The sequence below is a fragment of a genome, unplaced genomic scaffold (assembly GCF_019419815.1).
Source record: "Pyrus x bretschneideri cultivar Hongxiangsu unplaced genomic scaffold, Pyrus_bretschneideri_v1 Contig8, whole genome shotgun sequence".
In the NCBI taxonomy this organism is placed as follows: Eukaryota; Viridiplantae; Streptophyta; class Magnoliopsida; order Rosales; family Rosaceae; genus Pyrus; species Pyrus x bretschneideri.
In genome coordinates, this window is record NW_025999820.1 from 4866883 (window position 1) to 4889730 (window position 22848).

At 36.0% G+C, this 22848-nt stretch overlaps 3 protein-coding genes and 1 pseudogene across 3 annotated transcripts; 2 read left to right on the plus strand and 2 right to left on the minus strand.

Annotated features, from left to right (window-relative positions):
- Nucleotides 1–440: 440 nt before the first annotated feature.
- On the plus strand, nucleotides 441–1976 carry LOC125473153 (annotated as a pseudogene).
- Nucleotides 1977–3144: 1168 nt separating this feature from the next.
- LOC103957702 lies at nucleotides 3145–4915 on the plus strand. The gene is made up of 3 exons (XM_048575589.1): nucleotides 3145–3821; nucleotides 4207–4392; nucleotides 4466–4915. Exons 1-3 carry the CDS (start codon nucleotides 3339–3341, stop codon nucleotides 4748–4750), a joined length of 954 nt encoding a protein of 317 aa, XP_048431546.1. The 5' UTR covers nucleotides 3145–3338; the 3' UTR covers nucleotides 4751–4915.
- Nucleotides 4916–8619: 3704 nt separating this feature from the next.
- Nucleotides 8620–10006, minus strand: LOC103935253 (mitogen-activated protein kinase kinase kinase 20-like). Its single transcript, XM_009345019.3, has one exon. The coding sequence runs from the start codon at nucleotides 9910–9912 to the stop codon at nucleotides 8860–8862; it is 1053 nt and encodes a 350-aa protein (XP_009343294.2). The 5' UTR covers nucleotides 9913–10006; the 3' UTR covers nucleotides 8620–8859.
- Nucleotides 10007–21829: 11823 nt separating this feature from the next.
- On the minus strand, nucleotides 21830–22630 carry LOC103956869 (protein RALF-like 34). The gene has a single exon (XM_009368922.3). It carries the CDS (start codon nucleotides 22451–22453, stop codon nucleotides 22049–22051), a length of 405 nt encoding a protein of 134 aa, XP_009367197.2. The 5' UTR covers nucleotides 22454–22630; the 3' UTR covers nucleotides 21830–22048.
- Between the last annotated feature and the right edge of the window lie 218 nt (nucleotides 22631–22848).

Genomic DNA, 22848 nt, shown 5'->3' on the forward strand with positions numbered 1-22848 from the left:
GGTTGATACCAATGTTAAGACCTAGCTACGTCTTTGAGTAATTGCATAGAGAGAGAATACATAATACCAATTGCTATTTCATTGACTGATTATCTTCCCTTACAAACTATTATATGTAGTAAGTTTCTAACTAACAATCTAACTGACTAATGAACTAACTCCCATACAACAATTACCAACAGATTGATGCCATCTGTCATAGCATCCTAACAGTTTCATGTCATCCGGGTTCTCTAAGAAGAAAAAAACACTAGGGCTTATGAGAAAGTTTTCAATTATATAGACTTTTTCACCATAGAAACCTTCCACAAGTTCATTAGCCCATTGGATAACAAAACAAAGAAACGAAAAAAGTTCTTCAGCCAATTTCCTTGCACATTTGTATCTACAATCACTCACCTCAACTCAGTTTCTGCATAATCCCATGGACTCATCTGGCCATGCCGAAAGCCCTTTTCGGCCACGAAAGGTGGTATTTGGGTACACTTTCATCCATATCAGATGGTATTAAATCTTTTACTAGTACCACAAAGCTTATCCATACTTATTCCATCCAAGTCTTTAGTGTAGTTCTCACATTGTACGAGCTTGAAGCCCTCAAAAAGTCTCATGGCTTTGTTTCTTTTGCGCCCGTTGTCCCCCTCAAACTCCACATTACCCACACGTCCCAGTTCCTTGGCCTCATTTCTTTTTCTGGTGCCTGACATGCTTTAAATTATGGCGAATGAGTCATAATTGGTTTACTTAACACTGGAGTTTGGCCTGAGAGTGAGAGCTTCAAGGATGAAAGAATGACTGAATCCATTTTAAATGGAAAAGCGTGTGTCCGGCACCCAATTCAATTCTTCCTTATGAAACAAGAAACTCATTGGAGCTAGGTTTTTTTAAAAAGGCTACATTGCCAACAATTCGAGGAGACCATCACGATGAACTCAACCCATGATACAGATGGACATGGAACTCACTCTGCCTTCACTGCAGTCGGTCATGATGTAAAAGGTGCATCCTATTTTGGCTACAGTATTGGCACAGCTAGAGGTGTGACGCTAGGGCTTGAATATATGGGGTGTATATATTGTTAATCTCCTCAGGTCATGCTTTAGATGACCATTTTTTGGATGATGACACAATGTCAATCTCATCTGTTGTAGCTTCAGCAGGAAATGATGGCCCTGCCTATGAGACATCACTCAATGGAGCACCGTGGGCAGCGATAGTAGGCGTAGGCATGACAGACTGCGAATTTTGGGGAATTTTAACCTTTTAGGAAATGGTGTTGAAATCACCTTCACTACCTTGTATGCACGCAACTCCTTTAGAAGCAAATTACCGATTGTTTTTGCGCACGGATGTCAAAGCGTGAAGGAACTGAAGAAACTCGTGAGCAAGATTGTTGTGTGCAAAGACAATTTGAGCATAAGTGATGATGTTGAAAATGCAACTCTGCAAAAGTCTCCGGAGCTGTCTTTGTTACAAATTCACCTTGTCAGATTACTACACTTAAAGCTCGTTTCCAGCAACATTTATAGGTGCAAAAAGTAGACGATTATTGCTCTAAAGGGCCATTTCCGAGCTGCCCGAGTGTGTTAAAGCCAGACATTCTAGCCCCTAGTTCATTAGTCCTAGTGGCATGGACCTCAAATAATTCAGTGGCACAAGTTCAGTCAGGCTCTTTGTTCAACAAATTTAATGTTGTATTAGGCACTTTAACGGCTGCGCCTCAAGTGGCAGGTGTTGTTGCTCTCATCAAAAAAGGACACCCTAATTGGAGCCCTTCCGCGATTCAACCAGCCCTCATGACCACAGTCAATTTGTTAGACAATGCACAAAATCCCATCATAGATGCTAACAGTGTTAACCTCCCGGCAAGCCCCCTAGATGTTGGACATAACAGTATGATTAAAATAAAAGAAATAATTTTTGCCTTGCTGTTTTATCTTTCTACTACACTACCCAATTTTGATTTTGTCAATTGATTTCTTCGATCCAACAGCTCGAACTTTTTTTGAAAAAAAAGAAAAGAAAAGAAAATGCAAGGTAAAAAAGAGTGCGTTAATCGGTTTCTCAATATTAAACGTTTATAATTCCAACTCTTTTCAGCTCATTTTTCACTTTATTCTTCTCTTTGATCTCAGATACCGTAACTGAAACCACATGTTTGTGACTTTTTTCCTAGACTTTGGGCCTATATTTGGGAAGTAGATGATGCGTCTTTTGACTATAGTCGTGAAGCCTACAAGAACTTACCATAAAATGGGTGTCTTGATGCACTGCTGAATCGGATTTTCAGCCCAAGGCATCAATCTTAGGCAACGCATAGATTGCTTAAACAAATGGCCTCCACCGACACTCCTAATTTCCTAGCCACTTCCTAAACACTTCAATTACTCCATTCCTACAAGATCTGATAGAACTTCTTTGAATAGCATTAACAAAATAAAGCTCAGTTAAACCTTTTTGGATTTGGATTTGGATTTGGGTGAAATGTATTTTTGTCAAACTATCTAGTAACTTAGCACGAACTCAGATACAAATATTGAGGTGCGTGGAGCCTCCTAGGTGCTAGGGTTAGTGATAAAATTAGGCTAGGTAGGTTTAAGCTACTGATGGAAAATGTTTTCTACTCCAAAGTGATACTTGATTTCGTTCATTGATTGAAAGAGAATATGTACAAATAGAAGGATAGTGTGCATACAAAGGTCTCGATAAAATCTGTCGAAGATTTAAACCCAACCAAAGAGAAAAATATCGTACTGCACTCTATCACTCGCTTTGATTAAGATAATTAAAAATCATAACTTCGCAATATAAGTATTGGTCTAACAACATAAATAAATATTGCATGATCTAGAATCATATTTACATATTTATGTTGTTAGACAAACATAAATATTGCATGACCTGGAAACACGTTTAAATCAATTCTCTCCAACGCAAGAAGTAGGTGAAGGACTATAAAATACCCCATACAAAATTCATACTTTAATACTAGAAATTAGCAAAATGGCAGTGCACACTGTCAAGTCCACTCCCCTATTAATTACCTTCATCTAAACACGGTACAGAAAACAGTAAACAAAACAAAACACAACGTGCAGCACCTTAAAACGTACGTTCCAGAGATTCTAATACCACATTCATGAAAGGACTTACATGAAATGTGAGCAGTACATTGTATTATTAAACTGAAACGATATAATAAACCTGTTTCATGCAGAGTACTCCCTACCCAAACTACTTCAGTCTTCCACTTCACTTTCCTTCTCTCCATAAACAACAAAATCAAAAAGCTTGAGCAGTCTTCATCCGTGAGAAAATAATCTATCAAACATACAACAATGTCAGTGTTGGCCAAGACTGACTCCGAGGTGAGCAGCCTCAGCCAGTCCTCTCCGGCGCGCTCACCGCGCCGCGCAGTCTACTACGTCCAGAGTCCATCGCGCGATTCGCATGATGGCGAAAAGACCACCAACTCCTTCAACTCCAGCCCCGTCCTCAGCCCTATGGGCTCACCCCCTCACTCCCACTCCAACTCTTCTCTTGGTCCTCACTCTCGGGAGTCCGCCTCTACTCGTTTCTCCGGCTCCCGCAGCAAGAGCAGCCGCAGTAGCGGCTCCCGCCGCAAGGGTTGGAGGCCATGGAAGGATCAGTTTGGTTCCATTGAAGAAGAAGGGCTTCTCGATGAGGATGGAAACCCTCATGGTCTCACTCGTAGGTGTTACTTCCTTGCTTTTATTGGGGGATTCCTTGTACTTTTCTCTCTCTTTTCTTTGATCCTGTGGGGTGCAAGTCGATCCCAGAAGCCCATCATCACTATGAAGGTATAGATCGTCCTTTCGAGTATCAATCTACTCTATCTGATCATAATATCATTAGTCAATATTTTGTGTACATTTCATCAATAACCACTTCATGAACTGTACATTGGCGCTCGATGTCAGACTATCAGTCAATTACACTATTTCTTCTTTTGGGGGAAAGGGATTAAGATTGAAATTTGTTAATCGGGTTTTTTTCCGCAATTTCGGTCGGCTTTTTAGTCATTATTTGGTCGATAATTTGCCACGGTTCAATAACAAAAATTGGTGTCCGGTATCACTCTATATATTTTCATTTTTTTAGTGAGAAAAATTATTAACATGGGGGCCTTTTTTAAATTTGTTTTATCTTTTTCATAAATTTGGTTTGAAAATGTGTTACATGCAGAGCATTCTATTTGATCAATTTGTGGTACAAGCTGGTGAGGATTTCTCAGGAGTGGCCACCAGCATGGTGTCCATGAATTCCACAGTGAAGCTCACCTTTCGTAACTCTGCTACATTTTTCGGTGTCCATGTGAAATCAACACCTCTGGATCTCTCCTACTCTCAACTCACTGTAGCCACTGGAACTGTAAGAAACCCTAACCATTTTAATATGTAATTCACATTTTTTCCTTGATGAATTTGTTTATTGGGTTTTGCAGATAAATAACTTTTACCAGGCGAGAAAGAGTCAGAGAACCATTACAATAACATTAGTAGGAAATAGAATTCCACTGTACGGTGGGGGAGCAAACTTGGGCAGCTTAAATGGTGCACCCACTCAGCCAGTGCCGTTCGCCCTCAGGTTCACGGTGAGGTCGAGAGCTTATGTTCTGGGAAAATTGGTGAAGCCCAAGTTCTACAAGAAGGTCGAGTGCTCGGTAGTTATGGATTCTAAGAAGATGAATGTGGCCATTGCTTTGAAGAACACATGTAGTTACCAGTGAATGGACATTCTAAGGTGCGGACTCAGAAAGTGTGTATTAGGAGCGACTGTGATCTACCAGTTGACCTGTCACCCCTGATGCACTTCAATATTGTTCGCATAAGAGATTACTCTATTAGCGAATTTATTGATTGTCTCCTCTTTGTCATTAAGTGATAAAACGACTGTTATTTGTATAATCTCTCTCTCTCTCTCTATCTCTCTCTCTCTCTCTCTCTCTCTAAGTTTCAAAAAAAAATTTATTTGATTATTAGGGATTCTATAATTATAGAAAATTAATGTACATGGAGTCAGAAAAATACTAAATGACAAATGCAGATCTTTAGGGCTTGGAAACAAGCAGGGCTCAGGACCTTTTTTTTTTTTCTTTTTCCCGAACAGGGCTCAGGATTTGACTGCGACGATGCGGATCCTGTTGGCTGACTCAGCTATAAGAATTGAGAGCTGGAATATTTTAGTACCCACAGATACCCGTAGTGTGTTTTTTTTCTTCGTCATGCATTAACTAACTACAATCTCATACTAAAATGTCGAAAAATTACTTGAACGTTTATAGATTTGGGAAACTATTTACTAGCTACCGTGGAAAGACTAGGTCTCAAGGAGTGAAAATTATACTCTGTTTCGGTGTATGGCATTACATCGAATGAATGTACAATAAAATCCAACAATCAAGGATCTAATGGCATTGAATGACGGTGTATTTCAAGAATTCTCCTATGAAGATATAGGGTTGAACAAGTCATACTTTGAAAGGCTAGCTACCAATTTAATTCTCAATACTTCTTAATATATACCAAGCAGAAGTATGCATTGTAGCATATAGTATTAATTTGTTTATAGCATTGGGTTTTAGAATGCTACTGATTATGTGGGAAATGAAGCTTTAAGTTTTGTATTTGGTTAATTATTTTTGAAGTATATACACTCCTTTTGTGGGGATGTTTAGTTCATCAGGATGTTTAAAGGGTTTTTTATTTTTTTTTCTTTTCTTTTCTTTTTCCTTCTCCCAAAGGCTTGTTTGTTTAGTAAATTAACTACATCAAAATCAGGTTTGCAATATCCATTGTAAATAGGTGTTTCGTTTACCTTTTAAAGGGTGTCAAATTGCAACAAACTTTTATTTATATATTCGTAAAAATGGCAATGTTAGGGAGACCAAAATTTTAAACTAAATTTTGAAAACCAAATGATATGGTTGTTGATGATTGAATTGTTACTTAAGCGTTGATTAATATGTTTATTTCCTATCGGTGACACATAAGTTGGTTTGCAAATTTTAGTTTAAAAATTTGGTTTTCCTAGCATTACCCATTTGTAAATGAATAACGTTTTTGTTATGTGTTTTCTCACTGTCCCCAAACACGATGTAAATAGTTGTTTTCAACGTCACTATTGCAAAGAGCCTTTAAGTGTTTTGAGTCTTATAAGTACATGTAAGGTTCCTCATTTTCTTAATGTGGGATGCACTATCAACACCCTCATTCAGGTGCGGAGAATTTTGAAACCTTACACATATCGAGTGACATAGAGCACATGTGACCGTTATACTTCACACGTGGAACAACTTGTTATTTCATATCATAAAAAAAGCCGGTTCAACCGTAAACTCGGCTTGGCTGATCACAATCGTCAGATCTTCTTCTCCACGGATCATCCGCAATTCTCTTCTATATTGGGTTGAAGGGTTTTTTTTTGTTTGGGTCAAATATATTGGGTTCAAGGTTTGGTAACGAGCACCAATGAAGGAGCGGCATTAAATTTGCATCTCTTTTATGATGCGCTCAAAATCATAGGGCCTTAACCATGCTTAAAGCCCAATTTAATCCCCCAACGACAAAATTATGTTCCAGTGTCAGTATTTAGCATCGACAAACAAGCAACCTTATTTGCCAAAAAAATTGAAGAAAGGAACCAGACAACGATGAAAAGGTAATTAACAATTAGTCTTTGATAATTATTTTGTTTTAATTTTTACCTTTTTATTAAAATAAAGGGGAAATATGAGAGGATAGGGATGAGGGGCGGTGAAAATAGACTGGAAGATGTATCCATGGAAGAATACATAAAATAAAAATAAAAAACAAAAATTTGTTGAAGGCCTATTTTACCAAGGGAAAAGATAGAGAGAGGGTCGGCGGCAAACAGAAAAAAAAAAGAGAGAGAGATTGAGAGTTCTATCGTGTGATTTTTGATTCTTATATTTTAATTTACACTAATAAGAAAGAAAGAATACAAGTAAAACTAGAAAACTATTTAAGTAATACAAGCAAAACTAGAAAACTAGGAAACTATCTACACATAATCTATTAAGATTCATACGATTGTATTCCTAAAGAATTTAAGACTGCAACAAAAACAATACTAATAGGTGATTTTTTTTTTTCTTTTCTAAGTTTCGGTTTCGTACATTTTCTTTCTTTTTTGTCTGCACCCTTCATAGTGATTTTTCAAAGTCAAAGTAGTTCAAAGTAGTTAAGTGTTAAAGAGGTTGACAAATCTACAACTTGAGTTTATCCTAACAATGTATTGTAAAAATATATTGACTCAAGCATGAACGCTTCTTCCTCCAACAACTTTTATTTCCTCTTTATTCACACTAGGGAGTATTATAATTTAAATAATCGGCATATGTTTTTTGAGTAGCCACCTTTGGTGATCATTTGCCAGTCAATAACCACTTGGTATATTCAATTTGGAAGAAGATCTTCTCTAGATCTACTTTATGGGCATTCTAAGGATCTTTACATCCTAACCGTTTATCATACATCGCGAGATCAGTTTTCGTCAGGTACTATTTGTGTTTAATTTTAAGTAAAAAAAAGTCAAATGATTTCTAACTACACGATGCATGATGAATAATTAAGATGTGATGATCCTTAAGATTTCCACAATTTGGATCCGGATGGAATCCAAATCCAATCAATTTGGCCACCACAACTGTAAACAAAAAAAAAAAACAAAAAAAAACGAAAAAAGAACTTTATGGACATTAACATATAGCACATAAGAATAGCATGTAAAGCATTTCTCTAAGAAAAGTCGTGTTTTGTGTACATTGCGTATGGTCCTGAAAGCATTGTTTAATATGCCTCTAAAACGAATTATCCAAATTTGAAACTTCTACATGCAAAGAATCAATTTGGCCGCATATGCTTCAAACAATTCGCACAACGAAAATACATGTAACCTTCAATTAGTTTGTATATATTCAAGTTGGATCGACGATTGCGATCGAATTCAGCAGTCCAATTATAAGAGTATGGGTAGCATGACTTTCAAGTCTTACCAATTACTACAGTGAAATCTTATGTTCGTAAGTCTTAATTTTTACTGCTTAAATCTACTCTAACCCTTGGGTTAGAGGTCCTACAGTTTAGGTTTTAAACTCCCTCAACTTGCTCCAACTCGTGGGCCTAAAATCAGTTCTAAGTTAAAATGATGTATAAGTATGACCAATTATTATGATTGAAATTAGCATGTTCTATTATAAATCTTCATTCGAATGACATCAATAAAACGAGGCGAATTGGAGCCAAAAACAAAAATCAACGTGGGAAATATTGAAATCAAACACATACCATGTGACCTTGAGATGAAAGATCAATCTGGTCAATAAAAACACATTTTAAAACCAAATTGCCAAGATGAAAGGTGTGTTTTCCTCCAAGTTGCATATTGACCCAATGGGTCAATTCAACATGTTAGTTAACAGAATTGGAATTAGCACACGATGTGAATGCGTTTACAAAATTGAGTTGCTCGTTCTTGAATTTTCAAAGTCAAGAAGAACAAGTCCGTCACCAATCACCGATTCATCATATCCAAACACGAATTTTCGTGGAAAATCTGCAATTTTCTAGGAAAATATAGTCTCAAATATAATGTATTTCATGTCAATAAAAAAATTTCTGTACACTTTTAGCCACCCACTGGTGGCGCCAATCAGGACCAGACTTAAAATCATCTGTTTCTGTCCTAGTCTAAATTTACAGGCGGTAAAATGAATCAACGAATAGTCGGTAACTCAGAATCTTTAACTCCTCCTCCTCCTCTGTTTTTTTACCTCCGTCGCCTACTCTGTCGCAGAAAATTTACTCAAGTCTTGAATTACATGGTTGTCACCCAATCTACAGAGAACGACCAATTCGGTGTCTCCTCTGCTGCCAGCTGCCGCAACCGATCCGCCGCCGGGACGAAACTCTTTCTCGACGACCAATCGAACTCGGAATCCAGATTCTTTCCGGAGAAATCCCCAAATTGTGGAGAAATTTCTGAACTCGCAATTGAAACCCAATCCGGAAAATCGAATGGCCCTCTTGGAGAGCCTGAAAGCTCCGCCTTCTCCTCCAATAGAACAGTGTGATCGTCGCCGGAAACAAATGGGTGCTTTAGAAGCATCTCAGCCGTCCATCTCTGTCTGGTGTCCTTTACGAAACACTTGGAAACAAAATCTTTGCCTTCTTCACTCAATTCCTCCGGAATTTGCGGCAACTCGTCGCCGCCAATCCTCATCAGAATCTTGAACATGTTCATGGCGGGGTTGTGATCCCACGCCGGTTTCCCGCTCGCCATCTCGGCCACCAAACACCCGAAAGCCCAGATGTCGGAGGAGGACTCGTATTCGTTGTCGTTAACGGATTCCGGCGCCATGTATAGCGGCGTTCCCCTGACTTCGACTTTGTTTTCCGATTCCCCTGCTTTCTTGGCCAGCCCGAAGTCGGCGATTTTCGCCGCGCCGTTGCCGAAAACCAGGACGTTCTGAAGCTTCAAGTCACAGTGGACGAACCCTTTTGCGTGGATGAATTCAAGTCCTCTGAGCACCGACTTTGCGTGGCGTCGAACATCAAATTCCGGCAAGCGTCCGCCGTTTCTTTTTAGCTCGTCCGCCAGAGTCCCGCCTCTGGCGTACTCCAGAACCAAGTTGAAGAACTTCTCGCCGTTCTCGACTGTGTGATCGTCGCCGAAGCATCGGATGATTTGTGGGCAGGAGCCGATTTGGTCGAGGACTTTCTTCTCGTTCTTGAGCGAATCAGAGTATCCGGATACAGACGACTTGACGGCCACCAGCGGCGGAAGGTGAGAAGATGGGCTGGTGGGTTTTGCTGCGTAGATGGTTGCGAAACTTCCACGGCCGATTTCTTTACCGCGAATCCACTCCATGGGTGAAAATCTAGGGTTTAATCAGAGAAGGTTTGCTTGTCAAAAGAAGAATGAAGGGAGCGAACCGAACAAGAACAACTATGAATTAAGCAGCAGCTGCCTCTGGTATTTATAGGGGCCCTTCTATTTCCATAATTTCCGAAGGAATTAGGAATCTTCTTAAGTATTTATTTATTTTTGTTAAAATATTTAGGGTTGTGATTTGATATCTTTAAAGCACGTGATAGGCAAGGATATTTTTGGCCCAACGACTGCTTTCCTATTTCCAATCGTATTCAAACGTGGTTTTTTCCACACTCAACACACGCGACCTGGACGCCTTAATTGTCACGGGACAACGATTTTTACAACTCCCGTTTTCTTTTCTACTATTTAAGTTTTGTTTTTTTTCATCCTTGGATTGTTTCTTGATTTACTCAATCTAAATGAGATTGTGAAAATCATTACCCTACTATTACTTGCCGAAGTCATTACCCTTCTAAAACTTGGGGAAAGTAACTTACAGCCCAATACAATTGCTAGGGCACAGAGATTTGTTAAGACCAAATCTTCTGCATCCAACATAAGTGTAGTCTTTCTGTATGTCAAACACTTATTGAAACTGTAGAGAGGTCACACCTATTTTTGGTGTAGAATATTTGATCTCTGATTTGTTACTTGGGCAGGTTGATTGCTCATCAGATCGGGTGACACAGACCATTTTCCAAGAAGTTGGGGGTAAGTTTTCTAGTGTTGTTATCTTTTAATTATATGCATTAAAAGCTATCTTCTTTAAAGAAAGGGATGCTAATAAATTCTATAGTGATTTGTATAAAATTGGAAAGTAATTGCCAGATAGGGGAATAGAGAACAAAAAGATTGCTATATCTTAATTAAGATTAATTAGTGTTAAAACTCGATCATGCATCCGCAAAAATTATTACCAAATCTCAAACTATTACATGCACAAGCTTTAGAAACTTGGTTACCCTAATTAAGATCAAATTAAAATAATTTATTGGTGTTAAACATCCATCATCCACAACATCTATTAATAAAATCACTATAGATAATACACATGGATAATCCTGTTTTAATATGGATTTGTTTTGTTAAACAATCGGTGATCATGAGATTTTTGTTTTTTGTTAGACCGGCATAATTCACTAATTAAGAAATAGATTGCTTTCCCATCTCTCTCCCTCTCCCTCTCCCTCTCGCTGTTGGAGAAGGTACGGATCCTTGTTGTTACTTGAAGAATAAGAAACACATTCAACTAATCCTACTCCTATTTGGCGTGGAATTGCAATGTAGCTTTCAATCTCTCTTCTGAGAACAACAATTTAAATGAAACGAATTTACTGTCACGTGATGTCTCAGTCCAATAATAAAATATCACATGAAAAGAAACTTAAGTTTAATAATGTATTATTGAATCAAAACGGCACAATAACGATAAATCTATTTCAAATAAGTTATTTACCTTCCCTTGATAACCAAGAGATAAAAAGGCAAAAAATAAAGAAAAATCTAGATGAAGGCGTGTCTCATGTGCACTTAGCAATGATCCGTAAATTGGAAAGCCATTTCTTATTTATTTATTTATTTTCACTAGAATATAAGCAAGGAACATACATTGCATAAAATAATAATTAACAAGCAAAATATGTGTGAACAGCTCACGGAATATGGGCCAATATTATTATTCCAAAATTCGAAATCTCATTGCTCTGTGTTGGATGTGAAAGATTAAGGACCGACGCAATTCGTTGGCATCTATTTTTCACACCAGTCTTCGCTGGTCGATCGTCCCTTCTCCACACACTTTGGTTCAAAGGAAGAATATCATATTAAGTAGGTAGACCAGTTACAAAAGCATGGTTCAAATGTGCTTTAATTTGGGAGAACATTAAACAAATTAGAGGGGTATTGAAAAGACTAATCATAAAGCACCAAAAACATTGCGTAAATTAAACACTAAATTCTTTATGTTGCACAGGGAAAGAAGAAAAGGGTACATCCTTAATTATATCTCTTAAGAAGATGAGATTATGTATGTGACATTTATTTTTGGTGTTGTCTATCAAATTAACTTAAATTAGAACACGCACTATTGTTAACATTTAAGCCTTAAACCCTAGATGATGATATCATATGCTAAATCACTTCTAACACTGTATTAGTATCTCATGTGATATATTGGAAAACCCAATGCACTCAAAAACTTTTTATTATAATCGGAGTTTGAATTTAAACCATCATGTAAAGAATTAACATATTTTCACCATTATAGTAAATGATCACTTACTGATAATTTAACCTTTTAAATATATAAAAATAGCCATTCCCAAACTTCCAAGTCCATAAAAAAGTTAAAAAATGGTAAAAATCTAAGAAGATATTGTTTCCGTGAAACAAGGAACAACAATGGACGGCTACAAATGGCAAGTTGCAACTCTTTAATAAAATGGATAAAGCCATAGCGCTGAATCCTTCCCAATTTGCCAAAAGGCAAAGCCGCAGCCAAAATCCAGCGGCCAGCCAAAACCAAAAGCAGTAATGCTTGCATGGAACTTTCATCACAACACAGAGAGAGAGAGAGAGAGAGAGAGAGAGAGAGAGAGAGAGAGTGCATGCAATGTAAGATGCAACTGCAAGCTCGCGTTTTCAAGTTTGCAGACTTTAGCAAGTGGGCACGTTTCTCGCATAAACAATGTTATCAGTATCCTTCTGTTGGGCATCGCACTTTTAGCATTGGAAGTTTGGAACCAACCGTATAAAAGATCACCATTTTACTTTAGGGGTTTTCTTTTTACTTTCTTAATTTGATTGGAGAAATTAGAATGTCCCACTCTTTTTAATATTTTTCGGGTTAAACTTTTGTGTCTTTTAAAGATTTGATCAAAACGCTTGGACTAATGGCCACCTAAGTATTTTTTAAATTTTTATTTACATATCATTAGTTTATTTCTTTTAAATGAACGATATTATATGTTGATTTCTCACTTTATCTTTTTAATCGATGGAGGTTTTCTAATAGCCATAATTTATGCCCCTTTTAAGGGATATATTAACTATTAAATTATCAAAATTATCTGTCCATTTTTAAGGGATTATTAATAGATATTAACTATTAAATCATCAATGTTATCTCCTGAATTTTTAATTTTGAACTTTTTTTAATTTTTTCTGTTGCAGCTCTCTTTCACTTGTATATTATCTGTACCTCATGTTGTTTATCTCCGGCAGAGATTTGCAGAAGTTGAGGTACGTTTCATGGTTCAACAAGTATACCTAATAATTGGTTATGCTGCTTTAAGGAATGGTGTAACCATAAAAATATTGGTTCAAGTAGAGCATTAAGGATTTTCTGATGGAGAAGAATTCATCATTGTTTCATTTTAGTGATGAAAGAAGAACTCTTGCTTTGTATGCTGTGATCTTTACGATTACTATGCCATTTGAACACTACAAACATCTTGATTCTTTGGAAAGAAAAGAAAAACATCTTGATTTCTTTCCCAAATAAGGAGTCTCTTAAAACGGATTCATGAAGAACAAAGAGGAGGTTCCATTAAAGAAGAGGATTGCATATATGTTTAATGTGTGTTTCTCCATCTATCCATATGCTTAATTTGAATTGAACTTATGTCATGTTGAAACGTACAAATATTGGCTTGAGACATACCAATGCCAAATTGAAACGTACTGATACTGATAGAAATGTACATGTGCCAATTTGAAACGTACCAATATTGGCTTAAAACATAACAATCCCAAATTGAAATGTACCGCTACTGATAAAAATGTACCCATGCCAAATTGACATGTACCAACATATCGGCTAGAAATGTACCAATGCTAAATTAAACGTACCTTTTAACACCTACCACTAGACTCTATTTTCCAAATGTACCATGGTAAGGATCCTCAAATGTATAATGCTAAATTGAAATGTACCTAATACCATCTACCACTAGAATCCATTTTCCAAATGTACCATGGTATGGATACTCAAATCAAAAGGTGCATAAAATGAAAATACAAAGGAAATAAATATAAATGAAAAGGGAGAACGGAAGAGTGTACACTGATCTGAGCAAAGAAATGGCACGAAAAGATTGTTGAATGGTCATGGAAGAAATGACAAAAGTATATATCACATTAGAAGTAGAAATAGATCAAATTTGAATAGTTCTTAGATTTTTAAAACATACGTCGACTAAATTCTAGGAGATTTGGAATATTAATATAATAATTATTAATTAATTGGTACATTATATATAATGGAAAATTGTGTACTTTTGAATTAATAAAATGCTACTTATAATACATGTGGCACCTAAAATGTAGGAAAATGTTTAATAAAAAAAAATCTAAAAGCTATAGATGTTTAATCTAGCAAATAGCACAATGAGGCATCTAATTCTAAATGCCCCTTTTGGATTTTGGTGGTGAAACTTGTGAGTTACAAAAAGTTAATACATGATACTGAAATACGGTTACATGATATTAGTTAACAACTCTCAAATTATAACATAAGCAGGGAGGAGTTTATAATTTATTTAGAGTAACATTTTAATATATATATATATATATATATATATAGTATGATAAGAGGACACATTTTTTAACACACTTTCTTAGAAAAATTTCATAATATATTTCAACGATCCAACTGTTTATCTTTTAGTTTTCTCTCAGAGCAATTCTACCTCTAGCATAAATGCGCCAGCACCCAGCGCATTTATCCACTCAGTGAACAGTGATAGACCCCAACGAACAGTAATAGACCAAATGCATCTCCACCCCTTAAAACTAAATAGTCTAATCAATTTTATTAAAATAGTCTCTTTGGACTCCTTTTTCTTCCCTCATATACACATGTTTATATGTCAATTGGGTTTCAAATTTCAAATTCCATCCACTTTGTTTCTTTGCAGAAACATCAACTTCCATTGACAAAGGCCATTGAATCTTTGATGGGACATCATCACTATTGCAAAAGAGAAGCCCCATCCTCATACCTGGTTCTGGTTTTCTTGGTGGTGGTCGCGGTGCTTCTTCTTCTTTCATCTTTGATCTCATTTGATGTTGAAACCCCGAAATTTGAGATCAATTGGGGGTTCATAGCCGTGTCGTTGCTGTTGCTAGCGATTGTGCATTGATTGTCGTTGGAAACTCCTAAGGCACCATGTTTTGTGCCTCCAGCGTGTTGCAAGTGTAGGCTCAGAATCAACCTTAGCCCTGAAGAGCTCTGCACCAAGAACTTGGAATCAACCTCACCTTGAGGAGCTCTGCACCAAGAACTCGGAATCTCCCTCCACCCCAGAATCAACCTCAGCCATGAGGAGCTCTGCACAAAGAACTCAGAATCAACCTCAGCCTTGAGGAGCTCTGCACCAAGATCTCTTTGCAACGCATTGATTGTGCGGGAGGTTGATGGCCCGGCTGACGTCAGATGGCCCGGCATGTGGGTCTGTCGATTTTAGGCTTGTCTTTTGCTTGGTTTGGGCTGGGTGCCAGTCAAAATGTTGGGCTGGAGTGGATAGCCTGGGTGCCAGGCTGGTTTTTTTGCTGAGTGCTGGCCTATCAGTTCCCTGGTGGAACTGTTCTCAACAATCATCTCTACAAAACATCACTCAAATTCAAAATCATATAACCGTTGAATTAAATAGTAATCATTTTAGTGTTTCTTTATGGAACCGTATTTGTTTATTTTCTTCTCTGTTGCTTTTAGAGTTGTCTAAATTTTTGCAAAAATGATCTATAAAGGATGAACGAAATATAAACGATTTGAATCCTTGAAAAAACTATGGAATAAAAATCACAAAATTGGAGGACACACATTGTTACGCTTCAGCCTGATTCAATAACCATTTTGCAAGTGCATAATGATAAAAGAGAGAGAGTAGTTGAATTTCTATTTTATTCTTTTAAACGGTCTGTTAAAATGTAACAAATGAATCAATTATACCACATGACGATGATATCATAATATTTCACTATACAACAAGCGACGTTGATTGTTCCGAATACCAAAAGCCGACTCTCGTTCTCCAAACGATATAGTTGGAAGCGTTGAATATTGAAGTGTAGGCCAAGTTGGAGTCTGCAACCTTAGTGAGCATATGCACCAGCATCACTTGCACTTCGATTCACTTCATCTGAACACACAATGTCTCAGTCTGGGGGCCACAGTCCATAAAGCAGAATGTGTGACTCTCAAGTCAAGCAAAATAGATAATATATTTTTTCATAAATAAACAAGTAACTAAAAGGCATATACGTGAAAGATGCTGCCTGAATCTTGTTGCGATGAGATTTCGTCCCACTTCCCACCAATCACTTGCGTTCCTTGTATTCTATATTTTCTACTTGCACTGCAAGTCTGCAATAGCACTTTCCACTTTACGAGGTCGTCGCTGAAAACGACATCCCATGATATGATCTCCAAAAGAATTTTTTATGAATTTTCTTACAACTCATAGTTTACGTTAATTTGTGTACCAATATTATAAAAAGGTAAAGTTAGGAAAATTGAATTTGTAGATAAGATATGTAAACTAAATAATGTGTCACCAATAGAAATGAGTACGTTTATCAACGCTTAAGTCATATTCCAATCATCAAATTCTATGTTATTTAATTTACAAAATTTTATTTACAAATTTAGTTTCCTTAACATTACCTTATAAAATATTGTGTGAAAAACATAGTAAAAAAAAGTCTATAAAAAATTCTACTTTTGAAAGAGTTCCCTTAGCATTTCTCTATTAACGATATGCATATTTAAGTTCAGTTCAATTAATTAGAAAAATGATCTTCATCTTTGTCATTCAAGTTTAAATTATTCCCTCAACAAATAATCATAAATAATGTGCCAAAATCATGAAGTGGAAGATAATCCACAAAAGTCCCATTTTTTAGAGAGTTCCGTTAACATTTCTCTATTAAGATTTGGGAACAGCTTTTAAAATGGGCTATAGTGTTTCAATTTTATCAATTTACACTATCATGTTTTAACATTGGATCAATTTAACCCTTCTGTCTGATTCCATAATGTCTGCTGTTAATTTGTTAATATGGCAATTACGTGACCTTGTTTTTGTGTTGGTAGGAAGAAAAGAAGTTCATCGACAACTCTTCCCTCATTCTCCTCTGCCGATTATTAAAGATTTCTACCATGCAACCAGTAGTATATCTCTCCCTTACTCCACGAGTAAGCATAAATAATATGGCCGCCTACTTGTCATCACCGATTTAACTGTAGACTTAACTATTTTTTGGACAAAAGGTTTAAGTTGACGCACTCTTGACACTTTAGGTTATAATTAACCAACATTACCAAAAGTAAATGGTATAGTACAATTGTGATTAAGAATAGCCATGAAGTTGAACCTTTTCATCTTCTCCTTAAAAAATGTCAATATTTGAACTCTTACCGCAACATAGACAAGCAATTGATATAAGTTTCAAAACACTAGCTAGTTGCAATTTTACTACATATTCATGTGAATTTTATTACCAATTTTAAATCATGTTCCTCCTACCCCATCATTCCACATTGTCAACTTTCTAATCTATCAAGCATGTGTTCACATGAAGATATGCATGTGAAATGGGATTATTCTGGATTTATCAGACTACTAGACTAGACCCCGAGAATTTACCCAACATATTAGCTTATTGTTACATTATATATAAATGTACATTGGTTGGTGCAAGTAGGACCAAATGACCAACCATAACACATGCAACCAAATTGGACCGGAATCGCAGAGAGATTTCCAAGGGATCGAGAACACGACCTAATATACAAAGTGAAATAATATAATTAGTTGAAAAATTAATAAAAAAAATCAACCAATTGTATTATGGGTTGGTTTGAGATTGTGGTGCTTAAAAAAAAAAAACTTATTAAAACATCTGGAATATTAAATATGTTTGGTAAAATAAGAAAAAAAATGTTTTTTTTTAAAAACTGCTGACAATGGAAGCAGAAAAGCATAGAAAAACAGAAGCAGAGTCTATCATGCTTCTTAAAAAAGTTTTTTTTTTCTTCAAAACATAATAATCAATACTCATTTAATGAACTTTTCAAATGGTAGGAATACCCCCACATGTTTAATAAAATTACAATTTTTGAAACTACATTGTTGTCTTTGACAATTATTATACTACATTAAATGCTATATGTTTTTTAGTCATTTAACATCTTCAAAGTAATTTATATAAAAATTTATCAAACACTCAGATATAAAAGTTTACCAAATACTCAGACATTTTTTTTATATTTTATTTTATTAAAAACACTTTTGCAAAAAAAAAGTTTATCAAACACTTAACAACTTTATTTTATACATGTTTATTCTCATAGTACAGCAAAATCAGTTTTTTTAAACGGCACATTAATACCAAATTAGCCTTATGATACTTGATATACTGAGCCGTATTTTTCAGAATCCCTATCGAAAAATAATAAAATTTTGCCCCAAGTATTTTGCTTGGGAAATTGACATACTTGTAGAAATTGGGGGATTTGTCGGTTCATGATCATATAGTAGCAGCCGACGCAAGATTTAGATAACTCAGAACAAAGTTGGTTGATACTTGAAGCCGACGGTGCGGCCCCTGTCCCTCCAACTAGTCAATTCACGAGAACTTGAGCCGACGGTTCATAATTTATAATTTATTTATTTTGTTTCATTGTGTATAGTTCGGCCCAAAAGAAGCAGGGAAAGATTTAGAGTGATTTGGAAAGAGATTTAAAAAAAAAAAACTTTAATGAAAAATTTTCTGTACTTTAACGAAAAATCATATTTTTACATTAAAAAATCACTTTTGATACTATTCACTTTACTCTTTATTTTGTTCTTATCATTAAAACTCAAAATTTTCAAACATTTTTCATTAGTTTTCCTTTAAAGAAAAGATATAAAGTAATTGAAGAATGTTATAAGTGTTTCGCTTAAAAAAATTCATCAACCGATACCACTTCATTTACAGTAATATTAGCCAATCCCAGAACGGCACAAGCATTATGGACCGTGCACCAAGTGTGGTCAAGGATCGAGTGAGTGCATGTCCGTGTAAAGCCAAGTGGGTCTCACTAGGGTTCATTATTTGAGTTTCTCTGTCAATTAGTGATTTGTATTTTCGTTTTCCTCTTCTCCACGTCTAATTTGATTTAAAAGTTTGAAAATTAATTACTTCCCTTCTTTATATGGCATTGCTAACAAATAAAAGCGTTTATCAATAATAGCATTACATACTAATTCACGTGTTATAATAAATAAATACTAATAGGTTCATAGTACACTGCATATATTACCTGAGCACATGCTCACACCATTTTTTCAATTTAAAAATTGATGGAAGAGATTGAGCTTGACTGTTTTTCTGTAACATAAATGATTTTAATCTTATTGTACCCAAAATCAATATAGGTTCCACTTTTTTTTCCTTGAATTTTAGTTAGCACGTGATATGCTATGAAAAAGAATGATACATATCATTTACTACTTTATTTTTATAGTCAAGTAACGAAGATAGAAATTTATCGTTATGAGATCATGAAAATGGAGAAATTCAATATCGATTGGATGTTAAGACTAAAGTAGCATTTTTGGGGTCATTTTACCAAGATCATGTAGTCAAATCGGCAGTTTAATGGAAGAAAGAAACAAAATGTTGGGGTCAAGTGATTTCATTGCCTTTACTTTGGCGCCGCCACTGCTTATAACATACCCCAGTGTGATTTCGGTCACGTGCAATTACTAGTCAATCTACTATAATATGCATGAACCGACGTCATGTGACAATTTTTTATGACACTGTAGAGAAGTCGTGATCATACCCAAAAATTTCCGGTTCACAAGAGTTTGAAGATTAATCAAAGTGGTGGCCGGTAGTAAGTAGCCAGCCGTATTTGATTTGACCCTCCGCCGAAGTTTGGCACTTTCTGGCTTCTCGTTACAACTGGGGGCAGATTGGTGTTATATATTATGGGGCCGAATAGGAAAAGAAAAGTTAGGCTCACACTTGGCTCCTAGATTTTTTATTTTTTGGAATTCTATCAACCAACGATGGCTATGAACTTTCCCTTTAGAGATCTTTTGCATTAAACTAATCGTTATCTTAAATGTCCTACCATTGAAAATGAAATTCACGATAACAATTTGAATAAGTAGTGCTCAAGCCTCTCCAGTGACAGGAGAATAACTTATATCGTACATGTATACTAATTTTGTAATATTTTAGATCAATGATGTAAATCGATTTTGTAATGTCTTATGTCAATAATTTGAAGATATGTCAAAATTTGTATACACATGATATTGTTTTATTGATACAAAATATCACGTTGGCAAGATATTTATATTATATAAGTTGTTTTCCAAGTGGTAGAGATGTGATCCTCAGTTTATGCGACTAAAGAAAAGGCAAGAAAGTGTAACGCACGGGGCTTCCACTTGAATGCAAAATGATATTTTTGTAGCTCCTTTACAAGGTTCGTGATTTGACTTTTCCCCTTAGTCAACCTCGTTTATATGTATTTTACAAGGGGAAGAAAAAACAAGCGGACCTTCGTATTGTTTACGTAAGTTTGAAGAGTGGGGGTGTTCACACTAAAAAAAATTAACTACCACAAGCCTACACCAAATATTATTGATTTATTATGCACACTTCTATGTATATCTGTTCCCTTGTGTTTTTATAAATGAGAAATGCATGCAATTGTCTTAGAGTGACAATAAATAACTCATCTTTTATTCATTACAACTCTAAAAAAATGAACCATTAAAGACCAAATGTTGATCCAAAGAGGGTTTGACTTTCAATCGACGAGTTTCTCCAACCTATTTTAATTTTTTAAAATAATATTTTAAATTACAAGTTATATTTTGCACTAATATACACTAATAATCTGGACAACACACCACTTGTCAAACAACTCTTGTTTACTAGGAGTGAATTCAAAATTCTACAACAAAATGAAGACCGAGTGTCAATCAACCAAAAAGTTAAACTAAAATCCTCCACGAAAATGGACATTGAGTGCAACATAATTTCTGAATTAGCCATGCATTATAGGTATTTTTGCTTTTAAAAACTCAACGGTCAACATAATAAAGGGGTAAGTTAAAAAAAAAAAATAAATAAATAACATAACGAAGTGGCAAAACAACCAAGCCTTGAAACGAGGCCATAAAGTATCTTGCTCTTTGACCAAGCCCAAATTGAAATTCTGCGATGGGCCATACAGTAGATTCCTTCTAATCTAGCACTCCATCTAAACAATGAAAGCCCATAAGGATTATATGATTCCTACTTACAAACTATTATCTATATAAACACAAACAAAAAACTTTGTGATTAAAATCTTAACACTTTGTGTTTTGATTGATATTTAAACTGTAATGCCACACACACGAGTGAGATTTTTCCTGCATTTTATTTTCTGCAACATGTAATAATTGTAGCAACTAGCAAACTACAATCGGTGGTGGTTGTTGAAAAATTGAAGGAGTTGGTATAGGGTAGTTGAGATAGTTAAGTACAGTTAAGCTCATTTTAACAATTAGAGTTCGGGGTTAGTACTGAATATCGTTGAACCAAATAATCATTTGTGCTTAAAAATAACAATATTAAACAATCATGCAAATTGGGAATCCAGAACAATGTTACAATCTTAAAAAACTAAGGATAATACTTGCATGAGCTTATTCCTCCAATTGCAAACAACGTATCTCCATCCTAAAAATTTCGTAATGGACCTATTCAATTTTTAATTTTCGTTTCAAGATCATTCCAACAAAGTTCATTTGAAACATACATCGTTTAGTCATTCAAACATTTCAAATAAATTGACGGTATATGTATCAAGTAGCATATGCATGATGAATCATAGATTTGTTCAGATGACTAAACGATATACGATTCAAAAGATTAATTAATTAATTTACTATAACACATAATTAGACATATAAAAGCAATCACATTACACTCTTAATACTTCTGCAGCAGCAACAAGTAGATGCTTAATGCCATGAACAATAAAACAACCTCGAACGCTAATACCCAAAACTTAGTTCCTAATTACCACTCAGCCCATCTAAACCCATCAAACAACAACAACATCGTCTCCACCTGATCATCGTCTGCATCGGGTGATTCTAGAGCATCCTCTGAAGTAAGGACGAACTGGGCCTCTGGCTTTGAAGCAGTTGTGGGTGTAATAAGACCTCCCGGACCGCGGCGGGCACGGGATGCGATTTGCCGACAGCGCGCCGTACGAAATATAGTACTTCATTCTCCTCCAGAACAGAGATCTGCGCGCGTACCCGTTTTCCACGTCCGGTTCCAAGTCCTCGCCGTCCTCGTCATCCGCCTCCTCGAGCTCGTCGTCCAGCTGCGACATTGTGGCGGCCGGCCAGTCCAGACCCTCCGTCACTAGCTTCAAGCTGGTTTCGTCGATTTGAGCTTGGATGAGAGGACCCAGATGGAGAAAAATGAGGAAGCAGCAGAGGAAGAGAGTGAATGGAGTTGGAGAAGCCATGGAAAACCTACAGAGAGAAAATCATAGGTTTTGGGGATGTGTTTATTGAGACAAATCTAGGGGTAGATTTGAGTTGTTTTCGGGGTTAGATGGAGACAAAGGGGGCCAAGGTTCACATGCGAGTGAAGAGAAGATGTGAGTAAGCAGAGCTCAGCTGATTGGGTTACAGCTGGGTTTCTTCAACGTAGCTATTAAAGCGTTTCTGGTAACACCAGTTTCCGCGGCGTTATTTTTTGAAAATTTATAGTACTTCAGAGGATTATGTAACACCGTTTTGCGATGTTATTATTTGAAATTTTAGTATATTTTATTACTGTTTAGTTTGTCACACCGTTTATCAAATAAGATTTTCGTTTTCAATTTAAAAAAAAATGAAATTTGAAAATGAAATGGAT